This window comes from Neopelma chrysocephalum, unplaced genomic scaffold, assembly GCF_003984885.1.
Source record: "Neopelma chrysocephalum unplaced genomic scaffold, ASM398488v2 Primary Assembly neopelma1_45, whole genome shotgun sequence".
Classification (NCBI taxonomy): domain Eukaryota; kingdom Metazoa; phylum Chordata; class Aves; order Passeriformes; family Pipridae; genus Neopelma; species Neopelma chrysocephalum.
In genome coordinates, this window is record NW_020897704.1 from 4,238,508 (window position 1) to 4,258,005 (window position 19,498).

Here is a 19,498-nt window from a genome sequence, read left to right on the forward strand (position 1 = left end):
TGGCCAGCAAATTCCTGGCCATACTGATGGTCCTACAAATTCAATTCTGTATTTTCAGGTGCCTATTAAAATTAATAGAAGTTAGGACCTTTAGCATATAACAGAATAGGGATCAAAATTTCCAAGCAAAATACTTGCCTTATAGTAGAAGATTGTCTGGGTTTTAGTGCTTGACCAAAGAAAGTACCTCTTCTACATTGTGAAACAGCGAAAGAGACATGGGCAATTAGCACAAGCAAAACATTTTCACTTGATAAGTCAATCTGGGCTGTTTTCTCTGCCATGTCAGCAGTGTCTGAAAACAAAGGAGACACAGCAGCCCCAGGAGACAGCTTGTCTGCCCAACTCTTTTTCTGGATGATCTCTTAATTTGTTTTAGAAAGCACATAGCAAGTCTTATAGGTGTCAAAATTTAATATGCTACATAGCATGCTGCAGCCACTGACACCGTGGGACATGTGAAAGGCTATACCAAATCAGTGTACGTAGGGAACATACTTCTATACTTTCTTTGTCTCCACCTCTCTGCCTGTCACAACAATCCCTTGATTAGGCAATAAGACCTGGTCTTGTCTCAAGTGATTTGATAAGCAGTTGATAACCAACAGTTCATTAAGCTCTTGGGATATATAAGCCGTGAGGTTTTCAGCGTGCCTCTGCAGTTGGGGGTTTTGACAGCTCCCCGCTCAGCAGCCCAGGAGTCACTGGAAGATGTTATTGACTGCAAAAATATTTGTTTTTGCTGTGAATGGTTTCCTAAGAGCTGCAACAGGCTTTGACATTGGATTATCCACAAAATGTGTAGTGATACCCAAGGAGATGGGCATGTGCCACAAGATTGGATACTCTGAAATGAGGCTTCCCAACCTGATGGGACACACAAGTATGGCAGAGGTTATCCTAAAATCCACCACCTGGCAGCACCTGGTACACACAGACTGTCACTCTCACCTGAGGATGTTCCTGTGCTCCCTGTTTGCACCCATCTGTTTAGATACGTAAGTACGACAGCGCAGTACAGGGATGAAATGAAATGCATGTTTATCATAATCTAAAAGCAATCTCCACGTTTTCTGAAGTAATTCTATTAGCTTTTTTATATTAATCAGAAAAAAGGTACTGAAATCTTGTACCACTTCAACTTTAGTTTGCTTCAGGAACATGAATGCTGTTGTCAAAGGATACCATGTTTTATTTTGTTACAGCTGAAATTTATTCTTATTCATTTAGGGTTGAAGCACCTATTGTGAATAGAATCAAGTTCATACTGAAGCTTTTCTCAGGTTGTCATAAAGATATTTTTAAAATCATAACTTAATGCTGTAAGCTCAGTCCAGTCCATATACAGACAACTTACTTGCATAGTTTGCACAACTGCTGCTTCTGGAATTATATTATTATTGAAGGATGTTAACTATCAGTGAAGACGATGTACTTTGCACAGGAATCACTGTTGCAACCTTTTCTGTTATCACTGTGTGAGTTTGACTCAGCCTGGTATTTCCTCTGGCAACAGGTTTATCCATCCTTGTAGGAGTATGTGTGTTGCTGTCCGTGACAGCTGTGCCCCCGTGCTCCTCTGCCATGGACATCCCTGGCCTGACAGTCTGGACTGCGATCAATTCCCTGGGGATGAGGACATGTGCCTGGCATCCGTTACTAAGGAATATAAACACTTGCACAAAGGTAGTTTGAAGACAGCAGAGGGAAGGGTGGCCTCCCTCTGTTCTGGGAATCAAGGAGATACAAGGGACACTGTTACCAGACAATCTGTGATTTTGTAAATGGAATTGTGTCTACCTCTGCTGCTTTACCTGTTCATGTAGATGGACAGGGAAGTGCTAGTATTTGCAGTGTAAGCTGCAGCAGATCTCAGATGATGGAAATCAGCATCACTTCAAAAAAGAAAAGTGCAGTAGACTATGCTTAGATAGTGGAGGAAGGTAATTATGACCCTGCACAGCTATGGGCAGTAACATACCCACTGCAGCCCACTGTGTCTGAATTATTTTGAGGTCTCTTCATAGACTTATCAATGGCTCTTATCACAGATAAATTTACGTATACAATGAGTTGGTTTTCAGATCAGCTTAGAAAAATTGGGAATACTCAGGGAAACCTGAGTTATCATTGCATTAATGTTCAAATCTTCAAATGCACTAGGTTCTTACTAACTTCCATGGAAAACAATAGAATCAGTTGCTGCTAGCACACCCAAATTCATATATTCACAACCCTAGCACAGCTGCACCCAGTCACTGATAGAATCAGCCACCTAAACTCTTTCCCACACACTCTAACTGTGTTAAAAATAATTCTGTATTTGTTACTTTATCTGTTGTTGATAATTGAGCTTGTCAGTCTGAAAAATGACTGAATAGGCATGGAAAATGAAACTCCATTTCATCTCTAGCCGTGTTTTCAGAGAAGTGAAAACCTATTATCATTGGCCAGTTGTGTATTTTGTCTGTCATCCCTGTGGTTAAACACTGGGCTCTCAGCTTTGACAGCAGAAAACTAAAATTATTCTAAAATATAACAATGAGAATTTGTAATTTCATACCAGTCTTACCAAGGCCTGCCTGCCAGACCTGCCCGGCAGTGGAAGAATTCTTTACACACAGAAGAGTTCTCGAAGTTTTCTGTGACAGTAACTTTGGTAAGTCCTTGCTAATACAGGTGCTGTTAAAGAGACTAACAACATTGCTTCCAAATGCTCTAAAAGCAGGATTACAATAAGTAACAGTTTCTGCTGGGATTTCAAAGGAGTAAGAATTTGGCTGCAGATTTAACTTTAGGTTGTTTTTCAGAATATGCTCCTTCTAATCAAAATATAAGGAGGATTTATTTTGCATGAAAGATTTATTAATGATCTAGTTTGCAACCAAATATCTCTTCTATTGTGGTTTAGTTGGCTACATTGTAGTACAACATGCTTTATGGAAAGTATTTCTGTCAAAAGCAGACAAATAAGTAAGTTTGCCTTTTATTACTGGTTAAATTCAAAGTAAATCTTTGGTGTTTTACCTGCGAACAGTGTATCCTCATTACTTGTGTGCATGAGTTTTTTGTGATACATAGCTTACTGAAAAGGAGACTCAGAAAATCACATCAGTAAAAGAAATTCTTACTGCATGTTGTCTTATTGGAGTGACAAGTGAGTGGAGTTTCCCCTAGAGACTTCCTGCAAAACTCTTTATGTCAGTGCAGAGACCCTCAGTGACTTGGGCTGGCATTAGATCAAGCAGTGCAGAGAAATTTCATACTAAAAGTGTTAGTGGAGTCAAATGAAGTAGGTAGATGCCTATAATGAAAAGGGAATATCTAAAAGAGTGGCATCAGCAAACATTACTAGCTTTTTGCCAAGCGTTTTCCAACCTGGACAAAGTGAGTTTCAGGAGAATTGCTTGGGCAAACTGGACAGCCTTGTGATACAAGAACAACACCAACAGCTTAGAATATGTAATTACACAAAAAGTCTAACATACATGGTGATGGTAAAAACACATTACTCACTTTTGTGAAAATATTTTTTTCCTAGTTACTTAATTCAATGTAAAAAACTCCTTTACTACATACTCTTTATTTTTCAAAAATGTTTTAAACTTTATACCACTGCTGGAGAAGGCCTCACCATAGTCTATCAGCATAAATTATGATTGTATTTTTAAGTAATCATCCTTCTTTCATTGGCAATGTTTTCTTCTGCATTTGAGAGATGGAATGACTCATGTTTCCTTCTCTTTTTAATTTAGCAGTGAAAGTAAAGCTGTCGAAGAGGAGAACAGTATTTGATGACCAAGAGTATAACATTGAATGCCAAGTGGAATTCATTACCCAGGGATCACTCTTGCCTTATGAAACTCAGAGTATGATACAACAGTGGCTGCTAATTAATGAAAAATGTACACAGAGGATGACTCCGACTCATCGGCCCATGGTGTATCTCCTTGTGGGGAATATTGAAGAGGGCATCATTTTAGTAAAACAGGTTTATCATTGGCAGAGGAAGGACTCCCAGCTGACTTTGGCCACTCAGAAGTGGAGATACCATAAATGCTTGTAAATATTTATCATATTATTTGTAAAAAGATTATTATATTTCTCATGCTAAACTTATCTTGTAAATAGGAATGTATTGTAAGTGGAATGTAAATTTTTAATTTCCTTTTAAATTGCATTATAAGCTGAACTTTAACTCCAGTTAAAGGCTTCCTTTCTGCAGTTACAGACACTCGCATCAAGTTTGAACTTGGACAGCCATGGATAAATGTTTCTTTGAGTTATGATAAAAAAAAATCATAATGTGTAAAAAACTGACACAAACTAGTTTTAATCCAGCTGACTACTTTTCATGTATTTTTCCATACTATCCACTCTACCATTTTCTCCAGTTATCTAAACTTTCCCTTGCTTTATGTTTCATGAGTCCATCTCCTTTTCTCCCGTTGGAGTATTTTGAAAGGAGGCAGCCCCCTGCTGGTCGCCTTTGCCGGATGGAATAAAGAGGAACATGTAAATACGGTATGGTTGGTCCCAGTCACAAGATTTGGTTACTGGGCATCATTTCAGAATGACAGAGCTGTCATGCACTTCAGAATGACAGAGCTGTCATGCACTTCAGAATGACAGAGCTGACAGCATCCCAGGGGTAACACCTGAGAGCATAGGATAAATGCAGATGAAACATTTTTATTCTTGTGTGACCATCTTGAACATAACATGCTTCAACTGGAATATAAATCAGATCTTTACTACTGAAAAGTCCCTTTCATTTTCAGACACATAACAAAAGTCAACGTATAAACTTTACCAGTTGGTCAGGTGGTCTGCAGGGAACTAATGAAGTGACAATATAAAAAAAAAAAAAGTGAAATACTGCAGTGGCCACATGATTATCAGTGCAATACACTAACATTGGAAGCTACACGAAGATGGACAGAATTTTACTTAGTTTTATAGATATGTATAATAAACACAATAACACGTAATTGATAATACATAGATTAGAAACTATTTCAGTAATACAGCATCTATTATGGCCATATTTTCTTGAAACACATACAGGAAAGTTTACAGGCAATAAATTTCTAGAAGTTGCACCTGTAATGATCTGGGTTCCCAATCCGTTCCCCAAAAGTTCAGGTTTGTATCAGGTTATCAGGTTTGACGACACCTGTTCCATCACTTTTTACCATGAACTGGGAAACCAGTAGAAACTGAGAAAGGCGGCGGTCAGTGTCTACAGGAGGCTGTCACTGCCGTACACACCCGTGCCGGCTCGGACGGGCCGGGGAGGCACCAGAGCCGGGCCCGGGCGTGCGGGAGGCGGAGCCCGGGCCGACCACGTTCCCGTCACTCTGCTGAAATGGAGCAGTAATCCCTTTCGTTCAGGTTCTTACTTTATTTCTCCTTACGTCAGGAGATACCACACAGCCAGGGGCTGTGGGATGTTTAGCTCTTGGGTCAGTTCCACACTAAAGCCCCTCGAGCGGTCAGACTCCCTTGGCCACGACCCGCCTGACCCCGCAGGGACCTCCGGCCGCGCCACGCCCCCGTCCCCCTGTGCAGCAGTGACGCGCTCAGCGGCGCCGGCGGAAATCCCACACCGGGATTTAAAGTGCGCTCCCACCGCCGCGCCGAGCAGCGGCCGCGTGCCTGGTACGCGCCGCCCTCTCGCTTTTGGAAGCCGCAGGTCGGCCGCGGGGCTGCCAGAGGCTTCCCGGCAGAGGGAGGCGAGTAGCGGAGCGGGCCCGTGGCCTAGGGAGCCGCGGCCTCCGGCGGCTGCGGGGCTCGGGTACGGCGGCCCCGCTGCCGGCACTGCCCTCGCTCCCGCCGTCTGCTCGTCGGCCTCTTCATCTCTCCTCAGTGCCTCGCTTGGGTTTTAAATGGGACAGATCCGTGTAGTTGTTTTGTCCGTGGAGGTCTGTTGTTCGTGCTCTGTGGCTTTGTAACGCAAGCTTTCACACGCAGCAGTTTGGCTTCGCCCCAGCCGAGACAGGTAAGTCGGTGTGCGATGGGGGGAGGAGGCCTGTGTTCAGAGCCCCACCTGACTTGTGAGGCTCTGAGTGGGTTGGGGGGCTTGGGGAGGTGGCCTGTACCACCTTCACCTGCACCAGGAATGCCAGCGCCGAGTGCTTGAGCACGCCGGTAATGGTGAAGCCTGCCTGCCTGCATGCAATTTCCAGGTCGATGCCATTAGCTTTGCACTGCTGTCTTGCTCCTCAGCTGTGTCAAAATCTGAGTCCTAAATGTTTTTCTTTGATTTCGTTCTCTAAGTGCAAAGTCTAAAGTGCAAAATTGTCATGCAAGCAGATATGCTCTGTACTTACATTCTCACTAACTAGTATAATACTGACTGTTTTAAGATTAAGTTTACTTCTGGGCTGAAATATGTGTCTTGGGATTTTTGTTTTGCTCAGTCTGTAGCAATGGCTTCAGGAACAGTGCTGATTTATGATGAGGAGATGACCACTCACAAACTACTTTGGAGTGAGTAAGTCAATGCTGTTCTTTTTATGAATAGATTCTTACTAGGACTTGTGAGAAAAGTACCAACTAAATGCATTTTTTTTAAACGTAATAGGGAATACCTAGTGATAGGTATTCTCCTTTTAGAGAAGAAAATTTATTTTACTCACAATTTCTATCTAGATATTGTAATGATAACCTGAAGCTGGATTTGAGAAGCTGTAGCCTCCAGTCTGGGAGGCCTTAATAATAAGCGTTAGCATGAGGCATCTGAGTAGGCCCCTAAATTAAGTATTTTAAGTTAATTAAATTGTTTATAAAGCTAAAGTATTATTGATCTTGGAAAAAGTATGTAGGTACACTCACTCAGCTGAAACCTGTCAATTAAATTCAGTTAGAAATTGGTATATGCCACTTACTTAAATTTATGTAAATTAGACCAGTTCCTTTGCAGTGCTCAGGGTAACAATCTGTTGTTTTCTTCTCTTCCAAACCTGCTTCTCCTCTGTTCACCTTCACTTTAATCTACAGCTTTTAATTTCAGCATTCCCATGTCTGTAGTTAAGCATTGCAACTTTCAGCAGTGAGAGAGGAAACAATAAAATGATGCTATTATATAGGTTGGCTTTTTTAAAGAACTGGTTTTTTTTCTTACATATTTTAGAATAAATTTCTAACTTGGTTCCAAAAAAAAAAAGTGTTTGAAGATTTTTTTTTTCTTTTACTCTCACATGTCCATCTTTGAGGTTAATGAATCTTCTTACAATGGGGAGTTGAAAGCAAGGCTTTATGAAGTGTATTTGTTAGCTGGGCTTGTATGATATTATAGTAATATGATTATTGCTTATTTTCAGTCCTGTTTGTGATATTGAAGTGCCAGAAAGACTTTCATCCTCCTATGAGCAGCTTAAATGTTACCAACTTGTGGAAAGATGTGTCCACGTGCCTGCCAGAGAAGGAAGCGAGGAGGAGATCCTGTTGGTTCACAGGTCTGAAACCTGACTTTCGTTACCATTCAGATTAACTTAATGAAACAGCAGAACTTGTACGTCCAGGTCATATTTTGATCCATTTGAAAAGGGCTGCTCCAAAATTCAATGACTTCCATTGATTTCAATGGAAAATGTGTCACACTGAAAGTTAGTTGAATAATGTTGAGTATGGTGTAGGTGCTGAATTATGAATCTGATATCCCACTAAATGCCCATTCTCACTCTTTGGGATCTTAAGCAACGAATGCTCATTTATACATAGGAATAAAAGTAAACTTCTAAAAAAAACTGGGACAAGACTTTGAAAAGTGTAGAAAAATGGGTATTTCTTTACAAAGATAATAACCTCTTCTTTCTTAAGCATCTTTGAAATAAAATGGACCAAACAGAAATACTTTGCAGCTGATTCTATGGAGAGGTGGATGTCGGAGGAACAGCAGCCAGCCTTTTCTGGGCAGTCATGGCAATGAAATCTGCTCTGGCACTTGTCACCTTGGTGTGATGGTTCTGCAGCCAGCTGCAGATGATTCTGCATGTTGCTTGTGTGCTCATTTGCCCTTGTCAGGGAGTGGCAAAGGCAGCCTTTTCCAAAAGGCAAGGGATCTGGAGCAGAGAGTGATGACAGAGCAGGCAGAGGCAATAGCTTTGTGCACAAGGCCACAATCCCACAATACCCAGCACAGGTCCAGCAATGGTACCCGGATTCAGCCATGAGTTTAGTCTGCCCAGTGAGGCCATAGTGACATGGCAAGTTTGAAGTCAAGCTGGAGAGTCAGTGCACAGGTCAGGGTCCAGGTCCAGATTAATGGGCTGCGTGGCCAAACACAGACTTTGCTAGACAACACAGCTGCAGTGTAGCCAAGAGCAAGAGCCTTATCTTGGAAACAAGAGCCAAGGGAAGGAGGAGCAGCATCTGCTGAGCCTTCTTAGCAGAGCTGTTTGGAGGGTGCCTCTGCTGACATTCCTTCTAGTGCTCTCTCTCAAGGTGACCAGCTGTACAGTCTCTGCTTGTTCTGGACACAGCAGCCAAACCCCAGGAGGGAAGGGATGCACTCAGGGCCCTGACACCTATGAACAGGATCATAGCTTGATCCTAAGTCATTCTTGAATTTTCAGGTTCCAAAACAGTATTTCTTCTAAAAAATATGCTTGTTAGACTGCAATTAGTGCTGTGTACCAATATAATTTATTTTCATGGTAAATACATTGCTGATTGGGTATGGAAGAGGCTTGATCACTATTTTCAGTTGATTTGCTCCTACTAGATGACTGGGGCAAATCACTTCACTGTCTTGGTTTACATAGGTAAGGTAGAGATAATAGAGCTCTTTCCTCTCTAAAACACTTTTAGATTGAAACAAATTTATAACTCTTCTAGAAATATTTTATTTGTGCTCACGGTTAGTTATGAGGCTGCTGCTGAAGTTAAACTAGTAATTAGGTAGTTATTCATGTTCATATGGTTTTATTCCTGTTAATACCTTAATTTTGAAGCAATTATTTATTTCCATTAGGCTGCTCTAGCATATCTCATTTTTTTTGTGAAATTCTGGCTACTTTGGTGTTATCCACCTAGAGGAATGCATATATGGATTAGGTCACAGATGGGATGCCATCAGCTTCCATTTCTAGCTCACTACAGAAAGGCAGGAGATCAGTGACAGAGAATTGGGGGAACATTGATGCCAGTGCCTTAGTACTTAATGCACTCTTGAACCAGTGAAAAGAGGGAGTTAGTAGACACCTAATAAGGGATTCAGTCAAAAGCTTGTTTTTCACAGAACAAGGCAGAACTAGGTGTATATTCTCAGAGTTGTAATTCACACTCTGATGACTGTCAAAATCAAAGTTTAGTTCTCGTTGAGCTGGTGTCTATATGTAGCATGGATTACAAAATAGATTACTGTGTGATGAACAAAGAGTCTTTTTTTGAAAGCAAGACTAATTGCTCTTACCACTGAAAAAGAGAGAAAAGTGTTGTACCCCTAAGACATTCAAGAACCCTTGCTGTCATAGAGCTCCTTATTTTTTTCACTATATCCTACATCTGGCATTCCAGAGTACCTGTTGGACTCCTGAAGCCTCACAGAAAGCCCATTTTAACATATATTCTGTTACTTCTTGTTGCATTCTACATTAAAAAAAAAATTCTAGTTGCACAGTGAAGTGTTGTGTTAATCTCTTTCTCCTCTGCAGTTCAGAGCACTTGGAAGTGGCAAAAAGCACTCAGACAATGAATGAGAAGGAGCTGAAAAGAGTCTCTGAAAATTATGATGCTTTTTTCTTTCATCCGGTGTGTAAATTAAACTGCTTCTTCTCTTGGGAGTTACAAGTATTTGTGTTATCGCATCTGAGTGACACTAAGATGTCAAGTAGGGGAAAATTGGCAATACAATTTTTGCTATTTAGTCTCACATTTATTTATGATGTTACTGTTATATGTTTCAAGTTTAGTATAATGCTGTAATTTAAATTGGTTAAGTGTCCTGTCATCTATTCTGTAATTGTATCATGCCAGTATAGTGCACTACTCAAATTTTAGCTCTATTTTTGTCACTTAATGTCACTGTAGACCATTAGTGACCTGTTAATCACATTTTGGTAACAATTGCTCTTAAATGTTGTGCCAAGTAATGAAGATGAAGTCTTCTGTGTTTTGTTTCTGTGTGGTTTCGTTTCTTATTTTCAAAGATGCCATATTAGTCCGCTCAATATGTCCATCTCATGTTTCTTAACAGAGAACATCCTTATAAAGGTTATGGTGATCACAGGTAATCCTAGTGGAAAGCACATTGGAACCTGTGTTGTAAAGTCCTGTTTCAACTGTCTTCATACAGTTTCAGTTGGATAGAATTATGTCAAGACAATTCGCTGTTGGGATGCTAAAGCATGTGATGTGTGATTAGTTTAAGTTGATGTGTAATTGATGACAACTATGAGTTTCTCTTTTTCAGAACACTTACCGCTGTGCCAGACTAGCAGTAGGAGCAACTTTGCAGCTGGTGGACACTGTGATGTCAGGAAAAGGGCGCAATGGAATGGCATTAGTAAGGTAGGAAAATGTGTGAGAGTTTTCACTTCTTGGCAGTTTCTTTCATTGTTATTAACTTTATAAAACTTTGGTTCAGACCTCCAGGTCACCACAGCCAGAGAAATGCAGCTAATGGGTTCTGTTTGTTCAACAATGTTGCTATTGCAGCAGAATATGCGAAACTGAAATATGGTCTACAGAGGTAAGTGTATGGTTGACTCTAGAGAAGCCTTTCATATGCAAGTAACAGTTTGACATTGTACTGGTTTAGATTATTGTCTAGAGTGTTTTTGGGTTCGGAAAAACATTTTTCATTTGTACCTTTTGTAGATTAAGATGCTGTGGTTCTTCCACTGAATGTTTTCTTTTGTTTTCTATACAGAATCCTAATTGTTGACTGGGATGTGCATCATGGGCAAGGAACTCAGTATATATTTGAAGAGGATCCAAGGTTTGAAAATTTTTATATTTCATTTTTTTTAATGTTAGCTGTTTAAAGATTGTTTTGCCTCTGTAGCGAATAAGATTTTTTTAAACTTCTAAAACTAAAATCTTGCAGAACATTTGCTTTGCTATTTTAGTCACTCTGTTTTTTTACTTGTTTTAAAATAGAGGGAAAAATTTAAATTCCAGTAGAACAGATTTACATTTTTTTAAAGAATAACAAACCTAAAGTGAGCAATATAATTACCTTGATTTGCCAGTACTCAGGTAACTCGTGAAGACTTTATCTGAGAGATTCCTGAATACAGAGAATACAAGTAGTAATTGGATAAAATATGTGGGCTTTATATTATTTTTGGAAAATCCACGTAAGTAGGTTCTAGAAACAAGTGTGCTGTTCTGAAAATTCCTTGAAATTTCCTTGTCTTTGATCTGTATGAAGTGCATGCATATAAGACATTTTTAGCATGTTAATTTTTAGGTTAATTTTGGCATAGGACCTACTGTACAGATTTTCACAGTCCAAGTCCTTTAAGAGAACTAGGAGAAAGGACAATTTTATATTCTTGTTTTCAGGCAATACAGTCACCAGGTTCAGGATATAAAGTCATTTTCAGAATCTTTTTGCCAAATTGGACTTATTTTTTTTATTTTCAGTGTTTTGTACTTTTCCTGGCATCGTTACGAACATCAGGAATTCTGGCCATCACTCAAAGAATCTGATTATGATGCTGTGGGTCTGGGAAAAGGAAAAGGCTTTAACATAAATTTGCCTTGGAATAAGGTAAATATTGTTTACAGCACAACAAAGCAAGTGTAATAGCTTAGTATTTCGTCCTTTATGTAACACTTTCTGAGAGAGTGCACTGCTTCACTTGCTTGGTAGATGTCTTAGCTGAGTGTACATCCTTCCTGTCAGTGGAATGTCTGCTGAAAAATGTGGCTCAGAATGTGATAACATTTAAAAAATAGAAGGGAGAGAAAAACTTACACATCTATTTTTACTTGAATATATTGCCTAGCCATCAAATCAGAAAGTGTTTCAGGAGATGGTCACATCCATTCTTGTTTAGCAGAGAACTGAAGCTCATTCTTAAGATTAAGAATGGTGGATATTTATGTACTTTACTTAAATGGAGTTTATTTTACAGGACTTAGTAAGATTCCTTAATCTTTAGCTTTTACTGTCTTTTCCTAAAGTTTTGAAGAACCTTAGAAAATTTGTCATTCCAACAGGAAAATATAACCAGTGTTTCTCATATTTTTCAGATTGGGATGGGAAATTCAGATTATCTTGCTGCATTTTTCCATGTGTTGCTTCCAGTGGCTTTTGAGGTAATTTTTTTCTGCCAAAGACTACTTCCTAAGTGCTTCTTAAGCAGATACTGTTGAATATTTTATAGAAAGCAGTAACTGGCAGTAGCAGAGTTAACACATTATTTCTGCTGGTGTGATGTTGTCCTGGTGAACTGAATAGTGTTATGGAATTTTAGCTTTTAAATATCAATATAATGATCTGCAACTTCTCCAGTAGGGATGAAAATAGTGTAAAAGGATAATTTATTCAAGGAGAACCTTTATTTGTGTTCATATTGTAACTGAAATAACAGCTGATCGTGGTACAGTTGAAATTGGTACTAAATTGAACGTAGGACATAAGAATGTGCTACAACTGTCTCTGTTCTATAACAGTTTGATCCTGAACTGGTTATTGTCTCCTCTGGATATGATTCTGGAATTGGAGACCCTGAAGTAAGTAACTTGTCGTTTTTGTGTTGTCAGTCACAAATCTGTTCAGAAAATATTCCTACCTGTTTAATCTCCTGTGATTGATAAGTGAAATTCAGTTTGATCAAGCTAAAAATACATGTTTGCATCTTTAAGCTGACCTGAATTCATGAAACACTACAAAAATATAAAGATAGATTATCCTATATATATGTGTATATATATATATATGTGTGTGTGTATATATATATGTATATATATGGGTTTCATACCAATGTTTTTGATTCAAGGTTTCATTTCTTAAAAATTTTTCTTTGTCTTAGGGTCAGATGAATGCCACTCCTGAGGTTTTTGCCCACCTTACCCATTTCCTGATGCAGTTAGCTAAGGGAAAGCTGTGTGTCATCCTAGAGGTAAAGACTTTTAAAATGTACTCCCAGGGGAAAGGTCTTTGTATAAGAGCCATTTAGAGCAAACTAGAAGCTAAGAAGCAAAATTTCTTAATGAAATAATTCCTTTTTTTTTGGTCTTTGTTTTGAGTATCAGGAATGCAAAAATGGCTAAGATTTGGCAGTGCTCTTATATCTTGAACTTGTGAAACAGAGGAGCCATATGCTTATCATTCAAAAAAATATCCTTCTCAAATCTGTTCAGTTTTTGTGAACAGTTACTAGTCTACTGCTCTGGAGAGTCCCAAACTCATTAAAATGTATTTAGTGAATAGGCTGCATTACCAATGATTTTACAAATATGTCTTATTCCAGGAGAGTTTAACCTAAATATACTCTCACTTAATAATGGAGCATTTACAAAATTCTCTTTTTTGATGAAAAGCCTCTATGCAAGCTCTTGAAGAGCTCTTCTTTATTCTTTTTTTAAACAATTAAAAATGTTTTCTCCTTTTGAAATCTAGATTTGAACTCCCTATTTCTGCTGCACATTATAAAAATGGTGGTTTTTCAGGTAAATAAGTGTGTGGAAATATTGCTGCCAACAAGGTCTCCAAGAGTGAACTGCATATTAGTTGATTCACTTGACCTCTGTTTTGCATGACCTTTTCTTCCACCATCCTTTCCAGCTAGTTATTATAGATGTTTTTGTCTACTAGCTGAAGTGCAAATAAGCATCCACTCCTACTACAGACGATGTGACTGCTCCATAGGTGAAAGATTGCTTCCTGCATACCACCCAGCAGTCTAAATCCATTTTGTTCTCCAAATTCTGCTGAACCATTAGGCAACCACATCTCAAAAGTGTCTGGCCATGTGAGATTTCTCTTACACAGACATTTTAGAGGACAGTGATAGCATTTGCCTTCGAAGGAATCTTCCACAAGAATTGTTGAAGATGGCGTGTTGCGAATGGGAGCGGAGAAGGCATATGTTCCCAGGGTTTTCATGTCAAAGTCATGACTAATTTCCGAAGTTATTTGAACCATGATGAAGTGAGTTGAATCATGAATCATGCTAGTGAAGTACAGCAGGTAGCCACTAATTTACTGTTTTCATATTGAAAATCATTGACTTAGATGTACTTTCATATTATCTTCGTTTCTGTAAATACAGATATATTTTAAAAGTATAGTTTATTTTCTATTATGATATTCAGAGAGATGTTAAAAGTACTTGTCCCTTAGTTGACACAAAAACTTTTTTTTTTAGGGTGGATACCACTTGAAATCATTGGCTGAATCAGTCTGCATGACTGTAAAAACTTTGCTTGGAGATCCTGTACCTCAAATAACTGGAGAAATGGCACCTTGTCTAAGGTAAGCATATAAAGAATTCTAGAAAAACCCATCCAAGTTACAGTTTTGTATACTTTTCTTTCTGAAATTATTTGAAGTTGTGATATCTTAGAGCATAAAACCATAAGCCATTTTATCCTTGGGCCTTGTTATCCTGTAGAAATCCATCTCACTGAAGGCTAAGACAATCCTGTTGTAATTAAGGCAATGCCAATTAGTGACAGCCAGTATTTGGGAAAGTATGCAATCGCAAGGATTAGTTCTTCAGACCCCAGGACCACTTCAATTGCTGTAGTACAGGAAAAGCTGGAGCTAACCTTTGTCTCATCAGTGAGAGCTGATGCTGTGCAGAGCCAGACTTGATGAATCCTTGTGCTTCTAGAATTTGGAGCATTGAGGCTTTGGGTGCAAAAGTACTTGATGGTGTAGAGCTGTACCAAGATAATTAAATTTCAAGTCTAACTTCTTTTTGGAGACACTAAGACTGTGTTAATCTGACCTAGTAAAGCATTCTGAACCTTGGGCCTGAATCAGTCCCACATCAAAGAAGTGTCTTTCTCTCTACCTGTCTGTACTACCTCCTCCATGTCTCCATGTTCTATCCTCAGTCTCTCTCCCACTTCAGTAGCTGCCCTGTGCTTTTTCCAGCAGTAACGCTCCTCATGCACTTGGGTGGCAGCACCTACCAGTTGGCTGTGTTAGTTAAAACTCGGAGCTTGGATCAGCCAGGGAAGCAGTGCAGATACACATGGGCTGTGGGCTGAGTAGTGTCCGGTAAACTCACAGAGCAAAGCTGGTTTTTTTGCACTCAGCACATCTCATAGCCCCTGTGTGTCCTCTGTTTCTTCTCCAGCAACTGTGGTATCTCAGGTTGCTATCATCCTAGGTAATAGAGAGTTGGTTACATATTTATCCAGTATATCAGTCCAGCTCCTGAACACCTTAAAAATAATCTCTAAGTACATGGAATTTCTTCTGGATTTAACATGACTGGAATTATCTGTGATAGCTAACGTAATAGGACCACTTGACCATAATGCTGCAAATACCGGTAATAAAAAGAAGATTTCAGCACAAAGAATAGCAGGGAATGTGATTTACTTGGTTTCTGAACAGATTGTCTTGCATTTGAGTGAATCTAATTAAATCTTTACATTGTGTAGATAAAATCTCTGGCAGGCATGGACAGACAGAAGAACTCAGGTGTGCTTGTTCCAGCAGCAGGGTTGGGATTTCACTCATTGTGTGTAAATGTGCATACATGCTGTGTGTGTTCTTCACTTTTCTTTTCTGACTCTTAAATCTAATCTTTCCAAGCTATCTGCCCACTGATTTTCATTCTCTTTATTTTTCTGTTCTGCATTCTTGGAAGAGACCAGAGCTTGTTCATTTTCAGTTGGATGTTTTGGTTTTGCTTTTCTGTTGAGGTAAGTTATGTTTCCTCTGTTTTTGTTATTCCTGATTCTGTTAATCCTGTTTCTTTTGTAGTGCTGTTGAATCTATTCAGAATGTGAGAGCAGCACATAAGCCCTACTGGAAATGGTTGACCTATGAAGGTAATTTCTCTTTCCTCAAGCAAATGTGATTGATAAATGGATTCATACAGAAATTCAAAATTATTAAAATTAATACCAGTGGATTAAAATAATTGAACAAGCAGTTATTCATCAAGTGACTGACAAAGCAGTGTGAGGCTTCATTCAGGGCCACGTCTTCAGCTGGTCTGAAGAGAACTTCTGAAGCCAGCAGACATCATGTCAGAAACTACCTCTTTGTTTGAGGATGCCGTTTCATGTGTCAAAAATATGGACATAAGATTATTATCGTTTATCACCTTTCACTATATTAAAACAAACGTAGTAGCACTGAAAAAATAACATCTGTGGCAGGAAACATTGTAGCTAGTGCATGGAAGTAAATATGCATAAATATGAATGCAAATGTACTCTATTTTGTATACAAGCATATACAAAATTATCACATTGCTTAGGAATTAATACCTGTGAAACCTCTCTATTTCTTTTTCCCTAGACACATCATTTTTACAAAATTTGAGCACCAAATCGCATCTACTAAAGAAGGCTAATTCAAATCCCTCCACAGAACATGACTCTAAGATAACTAACAGCAATGAAACTGTCGAAGTAGAAAGGTTTTTAGAATTGCACATGAAAAATATTCTATTTCCAGTGCCTCCCATCAAAACAGCAACAACTGATTCTACAGATTTAGCACATTTTCTCCCTGTAGCTGTTCATTTGGTGAAGGAAATGGACAAAACCGAAATAAAAGCTCTTGTGAGGTTGGTCCTATTTATGTAATTTTCAATATAATTAAGATGTTGAGAGGTCTCTGTACAGAGTGTCATCTAGCTCTGTGTCTGCCATGGTCATCTTTTTGGCTGTAGTCTCCTGAATTATGGCCAGAAATGCTACCTTTTAAAAATTAAGGCATTTGTGTTGTTTGTCACTCATAGCCTTGAAATCCTTGGACTAATCGGAATACTTTTCTCTAAAACTCTTTCAAGAGAGATAGGACAGCTAATGCAAATGTATTCATTTAGAAAGAGATTTTGCTAGGAAGGTGCCTTAAAGCTCTGTATTCACTTTTATCTGGAAAAAAAATCAAACTGCTCTGTTTTGAGAAACTCAACTTTTTGTCTTGTCTTAGTCTAATTTTGATAGAACTCTGTTTTCTCAATCTTCAGACATTTTTGTTTTCTTTCCAGTGCAGAATGGAGACAGGTTTAGAGAGCTCAAGACTGTCAGGCAAACAGTGCTGTCATCTTCCTGCTAGAGCTAGGTTTCTTAGAACCAATGCGTAGCACCTATACAAAATGTATGCCATTAATACTAACGGCAAAGTACTTTATCAGTGTCCTCTTTGAAGACATTATTGCCTCTAATCTAGTTTTTCCTCTATATAATTTATTTTACAGTGGCTTTTATGCGGACCTTATGAAAGACGACAAAACTTTGCTCTCTCTTGGCAGTATGTTGGCCATCCTAGATAAAATACTTAAGAAGGAGGTAATAATACATTACCTTGATCTTGGGGTTAGGGGTGGAGTTGGATTCCTCTGATTTTTGCTTCTACTATATTGTTGTCCAGATATTGGTTGCTGTGTATCTCACAAGTCCACTAATCTCAGCTGGAGTGTGCTTAGCTATGAGAGTGATCATGCAAGATGAGAAAACAAGTATTTAGGGCTAGTTGTTAATCACAATACATCTTTCTAATGATCTTTGGACAAGTCATTGTCCAGACTTTCTGTAGGTAGTCACAGCACAGGAGTCACTAAGAACCTTCTCATTGCTCTCAGACCTACAGGTCAGCCAGGCATTTACTCTTCCAGTTGAGGGGAGCAGAAGTTGGTGTATCAAGCACCAGTAAGCAGCAACAAGAAATTGGAAGAAATGTCAAAACTTTTCCTGTCTCAGCATGCAGAGTTTTGCCTTCTATCTTTAGGAGAGAGTTTACTTTGGCATTACCTTTCCTTACAAGATGCCATGCTATGTGCAGCATTGCACAACAGTTATGCACAGTAAATCTTGATTTACACGTGTGCACACACCCCCCCCCCCCCCCCCCCCCCCCCCCCCCCCACATATCCCCCCCCATTTAGTGGTGGTTTCAACAGCTCAACTGTATGCTGTGATTCTGAACAGAGTAATTCCAGTTCAGCATTTTGCTTCTTGCAAGGTCAGGAATGAAGAGAAGGCATGCTTAGAGGGTGCAAATTTGTATTCATGTATAAAAACTTGGAGAAGCAAAAAAGAAAAACTGCAAACAAGTTAAAAATATTACATCATAATAAAACACTCTCTCCCTTTGACTGAAAAGCTTTCTTTAAAGTACTAGGCCTGCAAGGAAGAGTAACTGCCAGAATGGCTTCTTTCTTCTGAGCCATCTTCTTGCTGTTGGAAGTCACATATGTAGATCTGTAACGTCAAATTTCTGGCATTACAGACTGCACATAGCTCCAGGAGAGCCTATAAATAGATTTTTGAAAATTGGTAACTGGCAGAAAGAATAGAACTTTAATGAGTTGCAGCTGGAAGTTCAACTTTTTGTGCTGACAAATACAAAGAGGAGGAATGAGGAAGGGAAACGTTTTTTTTGCTTAGCTTTCATGTAGAGTTCAAAGCACTACACAACACAAATGAACACTGAAGGGTTGACTGAGTTATTCTGCAATTATGTTTTCCAGAGAGGAATAGCTTGTTCAGATTAAAGAATGAGTCAGAATTAGAATTCAGGGACAACCTCCTTTTCATAGGGCGTATTTTTCCACTGCAGTTTGCCTACAGGCACACAGAGTGTATCCAATCTGCAGACTATCTAAAGAGCCAGTAAAGATGGCCTTCCTCTGCAAAAGCTATTTTTACAGTTCCCTTTCAGCACAGCACCGTACTTTTGAAGTAACAGTACAGCTTGCGGCATAATAATCAAATATGGCCTTTCTCTAGAAAATGAATTAATAACATTTTTTTAACCCTTCTATGATAGATAGTTAACATCCCTTGATACATATAAACAAGTAAAAAACTAGTTGTTACACTTAAAAAATGACATGTTCTTGCGCAACATTAACTGCTTCTGAATGAAAAATGTGTTTTGGAGGTACGTAATGGAATTGCAGCGTCACCCACACCTGCTGTTTCTGCTGCTGTTGCACTAAGACATTCTGTTCGTTTTGGATTTCAAAGGTGAATTTGTATCTTTGTGTTTGCAGCCCTTTGATAAAATGTTAAAATATGATACCAAGTGTGTGAAATATGGCAAAATGCCTGCAAAACCTTGATTTAAAAACAAATAGCATGTCCATTCGCATTGCATTTTCAAGGTGTAGTCCAGATAATAGCATATATGCCAGCAAAAGCCTTTTGCCTCCCTCCCCCATCCCTGCCTCCCTCCTTCTCTACCCCCTCTCCTGTCCCTCCCTCCCTCCTTCTCTGCCCCCTCCCTTCCTCTCCCCATCCCTTCTTCCCCCCTCCCTCCCTGATTCCTTCCCTCCCACTCTCCCTCCCCCTTCCCTCCCTCCCTTAATCCCACCTTCCCTCCCTCCCTCCCTCCCTTAATCCT

The 19,498-nt window shown here is 39.2% G+C and overlaps 2 protein-coding genes across 2 annotated transcripts in view; both read left to right on the plus strand.

Moving 5' to 3' along the window:
- Positions 1–711: 711 nt before the first annotated feature.
- Positions 712–4,066, plus strand: LOC113965555 (secreted frizzled-related protein 2-like). The gene is made up of 4 exons (XM_027679108.1): positions 712–998; positions 1,517–1,686; positions 2,567–2,659; positions 3,756–4,066. The coding sequence occupies exons 1-4, from the start codon at positions 712–714 to the stop codon at positions 4,064–4,066; spliced, it is 861 nt and encodes a 286-aa protein (XP_027534909.1).
- A 1,838-nt stretch (positions 4,067–5,904) lies between these two features.
- Positions 5,905–19,498, plus strand: part of TUBGCP6 (tubulin gamma complex associated protein 6) — a 43,542-nt gene continuing 29,948 nt past the window's right edge. The window contains 16 exon segments of the mRNA XM_027679216.1: positions 5,905–6,001; positions 6,423–6,496; positions 7,326–7,460; positions 9,660–9,756; positions 10,418–10,515; positions 10,592–10,696; positions 10,877–10,945; positions 11,596–11,722; positions 12,208–12,273; positions 12,631–12,690; positions 12,990–13,079; positions 14,328–14,434; positions 15,902–15,969; positions 16,445–16,715; positions 17,352–17,442; positions 19,037–19,122. Of these exon segments, the coding sequence (XP_027535017.1) occupies positions 6,432–6,496; positions 7,326–7,460; positions 9,660–9,756; positions 10,418–10,515; positions 10,592–10,696; positions 10,877–10,945; positions 11,596–11,722; positions 12,208–12,273; positions 12,631–12,690; positions 12,990–13,079; positions 14,328–14,434; positions 15,902–15,969; positions 16,445–16,715; positions 17,352–17,442; positions 19,037–19,122 (1,535 nt within the window). The 5' untranslated portion in view covers positions 5,905–6,001; positions 6,423–6,431.

Coding starts and splice junctions, on each gene's coding strand:
- LOC113965555 (XM_027679108.1), top strand. CDS start 712: ATGTTATTGACTGCAAAAATATTTGTTTTTGCTGTGAATGGTTTCCTA. Junction 999..1,516: donor GCACCCATCTGTTTAGATAC/GTAAGTACGACA, acceptor CTCTGGCAACAG/GTTTATCCATCCTTGTAGGA. Junction 1,687..2,566: donor ATATAAACACTTGCACAAAG/GTAGTTTGAAGA, acceptor ATTTCATACCAG/TCTTACCAAGGCCTGCCTGC.